Here is a 6,248-nt window from a genome sequence, read left to right as displayed (position 1 = left end):
AAAGGTCTAACAGCTGATAATGCATATCAGAGCAAAAACCAAGTCCTGAGGTCAAAAGAACTGCCTGTAGAGCTCAGAGACAGATTTGCGTCAAGCCACACATCGGAGGAGGAGTTCAGGAAAAAAATTCTGCTTCATTGAAGGTTCACAGAAGCATGTAGTCTCTGTTACCCTTAATAGAAGACGTTTGAAACAACCAGGACTCTTCCTAGAGCTGGCCTCCTGGCCAAACTGAGCAACTGATGGAGAAGGGCTTTGGTTGGTGTGGTGACCAAGAACCTGATGGTCACTCTAGTTGAGCTCCATGATCATATGTGGAGATGGGAAAAACCTACAGAAGGAAAAACACCACTGCCACACTGTAACACTCCATCGATTTGGGCTTTATGGCGGTGTGGCAAGACTCAATCCTCTCTTCAGTGTAGACACATGAAAACACACTTAGAATTTGCAAAAAAGCACTTAAAGGACCCTCAGACTGTGAGAAACAAGAGTCTCTGGTCTGATGAACCTCAATTCCAAGCATCATGTTTGAAGGAAACCAACTCTGCTCATCACCTGCAGAGTACCATCCCAAAAGTAAAGTGTGCTGGTAGCAGCCTCATGCTGTGGGGCTGTTTTTCAGCGGCAGGGACTAAGGGACTCGTCAGAGTAGAAGAAAAGCTCATCTGCATCTGCCCCCATCCAACCTGACAAAGCTTGAGAGGTGGAGAGGCGAGGTGAAGAATGACAGATAATTGCCAAATGCTGATGAACAAAGCTTGTCGCATCAAACAAAAAAGACTTGAGGCTGTAAAGGTGCTTCAGCTAAATATTTAGTTAAGGGTATGAATACTTATGCAATGTACTTATTTCAGTTTTTTTATTTTTAATTAATTTACGAAGTTGTGACAATTCTGTTTTTGCTTTGTCAATATGGTGTATGGAATGTAGATTGATGTGGGAAAAAAAGTACATTTAAGCAGTTTAACATAAGGCAGCAACATAACAAAAAGTGAAAAAAAATGAATACTTTCGCAAGGCACTGTATATATATATATATATATATATAATTATTTCAATATTCCTTCAACAGAATAACTCTGAGGGATTCTTTGTGTGTTTGGCTCCTGTCTGTCCAACTGCAGCAAACTGATTCTACATTTTAAGAAGAATCCAAATAATGTAATCCAGTTCTAAAATGTAGCATAAAAGGCAGCTATTTCATGCACTATTTAAAAAAATGAATGCTGTGAAATTACTCTCATTATTGTTGTACAGCTTTTGTTATACCATCTAAAACACAATGTTTCTGTCAGTAAAACATGCTTAAAACCATGTTAAAACTGCATTTCCATGGCTACTAATAATATATTTGTCAGTTTTTTTTAATGATAAATTCTAATATTTGTTTGTGCAAATGTTAAATGAATAAAAAACACTTTATTTATATAATGGACTAATAAAGTCAGGCTGACCCCTTCAGCGTAAACACGTTCCCACTCCTGTCAGGCCTGTTACTGAATAACAATGTGTTTATCAGCCTGCAATTAGACGTCCATCCATGAGCCAGAACAAAGCCCTGATCCATAATAGATCAACCTGTCCACAATTCTTTTGATGTCTGTCTCATATGAAACTGCATACAGGAAAGAGTTTATTCTGATAAACGTGTTGGCATAAAATACTGTTTATAATATGCCTCCAAACATGCAACAAATAAGCATTTTATTAATTTTTTTAATATTGTATAACTCATCTTTTTCTTAGTTATGCCAACAGTGATTTTAATATATGCATAAATGCATTTAACTTATTTTATGCATGAAAAGTAAGTTATTATATGGCCACCACTTTTGCATTATTGACACACTATTTTCCTATTTAATACTGTAAAGCTGCTTTGACACAATCTGCTGCATTGTTAAAAGCGCTATATAAATAAAGGTGACTTAAAGTAAATTAAATTTAAAATTAAAAAAAATATATATAAAAAAAAGTCTACGGTTCACACAAATCAGTTTCCACTTCTCAAGATGAAGAACACGCCGCTTTTGTTATCAGTAATGTATCACTGCTTTTGTTGTGGACTGATAAAAACAATGGCCAGACGAAACGTTCAGTGCGCCAAGAGCCATAAACTAGAACAACAGCCAATTTTTCACTCTGCCCTTAAGAAACACACTGTAACATTGTTGCATTTATTTATTTAAATTATTTCACAATTCGGATCCTCTGGATTATTCAAGTTAGAGACATTTATGCAATATCAAGACTAATTTTCATTACAGTTTTAAAGATACTGACCACCATAGCATGGGTCTTCTGCATAGTTGACGTAATCTAGACACAGTACAGTAGTCTAAGAACGTGTGAACTTGCCCCAAAACTGAAAAATATCTAATATAAAAGCACACAGATCTCCCTACATGATTATTTTTAATATAAGCAGCAATTTTGCCAATGTCTAAGTTGAAAAGGCAGGTAAAAACAGCGCTTTGTCTTGATCATTTGGTTGTAACGAATGTAGTGAACCAATAATTGAAAAAGTAAAAACAGGCTACATGCTAACATGTAACATTCTTGCTGCTCGGCTGAATCTGCTAACATTAGTGCTCATACTGCAGTGTGTTTATGCAAATCTAAATAAAATAGCGTGTAAAAACCAAGGAATGTCGTGTTGAGTTGAAGAAAATCGTTCCTGAGTCTATTTTTTCCCTCTTGCATGATAGTCTTTGTGAGTTAAAGGCACTTTGGACGTGAGCGTTTATGTGATGTGTGCGATCTGGGTCACCGGAACATTCTGTGCCAGAACGACTGAAAAGCGGACGAGCTGAAGGCACCGATGAATATGAGGAGCAGGAGATACAGGCCCATCATGACGGCAAAATGATGTCTGACAAGCCACGACGTCCCTTGAGCGTGTCTGGAATCAGAACAGAACGTCACTTACCCATACACACACACACACACACAGCAAGTTATTTAAACAAACAGAAAAACATGAAAATTCTGTTCATTTAAAGAAATAGTTCATCGAAGATGTAGGTGAGTTTGTTTCTTCATCAGAAGAGATTTGGAGAAATGTAGCATTTCATCACTTGTTCACCAGTGGATCCTCTGCAGTGAATGGGTGCCGTCAGAATGAGAGTCCAAACAGCTGATAAAAACATCACAATAATCCACAAGTAATCCGCTCCACTCCAGTCCATCAGTTAATGTCTTGTGAAGTAAAAAGCTGTGCTTTTCCAATCCATGAAGACATTTTTTACTTTAAACTGTTTCTTCTGGCTAAAATATAATCCATAATAAGGCCTCCTCCAATGAAAAAGTCAGTAAACAATGCTTGATATTGCATATTTCTCTCCTGGTTCAGACGGGATGACTTTTTCTCTGGAGGAAGTAATATTATGGATAGAGAACTCATATTCTAGGGCCCGAAAAACAGCGTGTTTCTGCTTCCACTCAAAATAGGCATTTTCAAAATGATATAATAAATGATCTGAGGAGTATTTTGAGCTGAAACTTCACAGACACATTCTGGGGACACCAGAGACTTATATTACATATTGTAAAAAGGGGCATAATATGTCTCCTTTAATAACTGATGTTTTTTATAAACATGCAGCTTTTCGCTTCTCAAGATGTTAACTGATGGACTGGAGTGGTGTGGATTTCTTGTGGATTACTGTGATGTTTTTATCAGCTGTTTGGACTCTGATTCTGACGGTACCCATTCACTGCAGAGGATCCATTGCTGAGCAAGTCATGTAATGATAAATTTCTCCAAATCTGTTTCAATGAACAACAAACTCATCTACATCTCAGATAGCCTGAGTGTGAGTAAATGTTAAGCAAATTTTCATTTTTGGGTGAACTATTCCTTTAATGAAAACTAGGTCTATCAAGATTCAAAATGAAAACAAAGCAACATAAAAGTATCCTAAAAGTAAACCTTTCCACTAATATGCTATTGCTATATAAGTCTATTGAAGTCATATGATGGCTTTGTGTGAGAAACAGATGAAAGTTTAATTTGTTATTCACTGAAAATCTTGATATCCGCCCACGATTCATTATTTTCAGTCAGATCTTTTCAGTGAATCATTTGATACAGATCACATTAACAGTCTATATGAATTGTTCACAAAAGTCCATTGGATCAGAAGATTGGTTGTGAATAACTTAATTTTGGTCTGTTAATCACATAAAGCTATGAAGCATAATAAAGCTTTTAGTCTCTTATTTATTGGTGCTGTATGGAAAAGTGTGACTGGGACATTATGGAAAAATGTCTCCATTTGTGTTCCACAGAAAATAGAATGATGACAGAAACATTTATTTTGAGTTAACTATTATTTCTAATAACTTTTAGTATTTTGAATGATCAAAGTACTACAAAAGAAAAAGCTAAGACATCAGCTGAAATGCAACATAAGTTATGTATGTATAAGTATGTTGGCGTAACTCACCGTGATCGGTAGCGTCTCTGAGAATACACCAGCAGGTACTTCACTCTCAGAAGCTCGTTGTTGGTCACCACAAAGTATTTCTCGGGCACCTCACCTCCTTCACTGTTCCTGGCCCTCAGACGCTTATGGTCAATGCTCTCGGAGTCTGAAACACACAACGAGAGATGAATTTTAGATATCTGCTGCGATGGGATCTTATTGGACACAAAATTGGAATAAAGATCAAATCAGTGTTTGTTTGTTTTTATTTTGTTGAAAAGAATGTAGCATAGTACTGTTTGAAAGATTGTTGCATACATACTGTTCCACATATGAAAAAAAAACTGTAGGGGAGAGTGGGGTAAGATGTGCCATCCCCTTATTCTAGCAAACTATGCAAAATTGGTCACAGAACAATATAATTAGAAAGAGAAAATCTGACAGATGTGCCTTTTTATTTATTAAATAATGATTAAAAATTTTTTTTTATTAATTAATTAGTTAATTCATTCATTCATTATTTTTTTTATTTATCTAGGAAAAAAAAAATGTAACGGCCAAAAAAAAAAAAAAAAAAAAAAGACTGGCTTGTCATTATCAGCCAGAATTTTAATACAATGCATATTAAAAAAAATTTCTGGCTGGTTTATGAAAATGTGAATAATAATAAAAGACTTACCTCCTTAATTTTAATTATTTTTTTATTGCCTACAGGACAACTTAAATAAAAAGTGGCACATCTTACCCCACACACCTCTATATACTACAAAATACACTAGTATTCCATTACAAACACAGGCATGTTATCAGTAGTTATTACACGGCTCTGTGGAATACCTGATTCTGATTGGTCAGTCGCGACATGTTATCCCTCAATAACAACCGGTAAAAGCTAATAACACCCCCAAACAGTGAGGTCTGAAATATCAAATCATAACCAAAGATAAGTGGCTTACATCATTTTTAATTACAGTGTAACTGCTGAACCAGCAAGCAGATAACACTGGAGTTATAATTATCATTTTCCCACAAATCATCTAAACATGAACTGATAAGGTAGAGTCAAACTCTTATTTGCAGTCTTCTATAATAATCAGAAAGCCTCATCCAAAGCATCCAAAGCAGGTCTAAAAGAGCCTCATCCACCAGCGCGGCCCGTCCTGACCTTATTGAGATGGCAGTGTAATCCGTTGTGGATGATGGAGTGGAAGTGTAAGGTTTTAAAACATTTTCGTCTTAATTCTTTTATTGCCTTAGTTATTTTTGTGGTGAAATGTTGTGTAATAATGATTTGACTGCACCGTTTCCCTTAAATGTCCGTCTAGTTTGAATTTGCCGCTTGCTCGCAACTGCTGTCTTCAAGGAAGCTTTGCGTTAAAATATTTCAACTCAAATCAATATTTCGCGTCTAATTATTTACATATGTGGCAAGTAGACGTGTAATAAGCGGGATAATGTACATCCAGCCAGTTGTTATCTCAGAATAAACCCCTTCAAGGCTGATACAAGACCTGATCACCCTGTCGGGGTTTATTCTGAGATAACAACCGGCTGGATGTACATTATCCCTTACTTATTTCAACATGGGAATGGCTCACAGATATGAAAATTTAGATTTCTGAATTTTTTTTGAAAGAAATTAACACTTTCACTAAGCAAGAATTCATTTGATTGATCAAAATTGACAGTAAAGACATTTATAATGTTACAAAATATTTTTTAAAATTAATAAAAAATGCTGCCAAATTTTCTATTCATCAAACAATCCTGAAAAAAATGTATCACGGTTTCCACAAAAATATAAAGCAGCACAACTGC

At 35.7% G+C, this 6,248-nt stretch overlaps 1 protein-coding gene and 1 pseudogene across 1 annotated transcript in view; one reads left to right on the top strand and one right to left on the bottom strand.

The window, feature by feature from the left end:
* Nucleotides 1–1,192, top strand: part of LOC107712507 (serine protease HTRA1-like) — a 6,189-nt pseudogene extending 4,997 nt beyond the window's left edge.
* Nucleotides 1,193–2,151: 959 nt separating this feature from the next.
* LOC107712498 (mono [ADP-ribose] polymerase PARP16-like) overlaps nucleotides 2,152–6,248 on the bottom strand; it is an 8,058-nt gene continuing 3,961 nt past the window's right edge. The window contains exons 4-5 of the mRNA XM_016517768.1: nucleotides 4,452–4,645; nucleotides 2,152–2,905 (exon numbers count right to left, since the gene is read on the bottom strand). Coding sequence (XP_016373254.1) covers nucleotides 2,770–2,905; nucleotides 4,452–4,645 — 330 coding nt within the window. The 3' untranslated portion in view covers nucleotides 2,152–2,769. The remainder of the gene's footprint in view (nucleotides 2,906–4,451; nucleotides 4,646–6,248) is intronic.

The sequence above is a fragment of the Sinocyclocheilus rhinocerous genome, unplaced genomic scaffold (genome assembly GCF_001515625.1).
Source record: "Sinocyclocheilus rhinocerous isolate Xijiao unplaced genomic scaffold, SAMN03320098_v1.1 scaffold1259, whole genome shotgun sequence".
Lineage (NCBI taxonomy): Eukaryota > Metazoa > Chordata > Actinopteri > Cypriniformes > Cyprinidae > Sinocyclocheilus > Sinocyclocheilus rhinocerous.
This window is presented reverse-complemented; position numbering and strand designations above follow the sequence as displayed.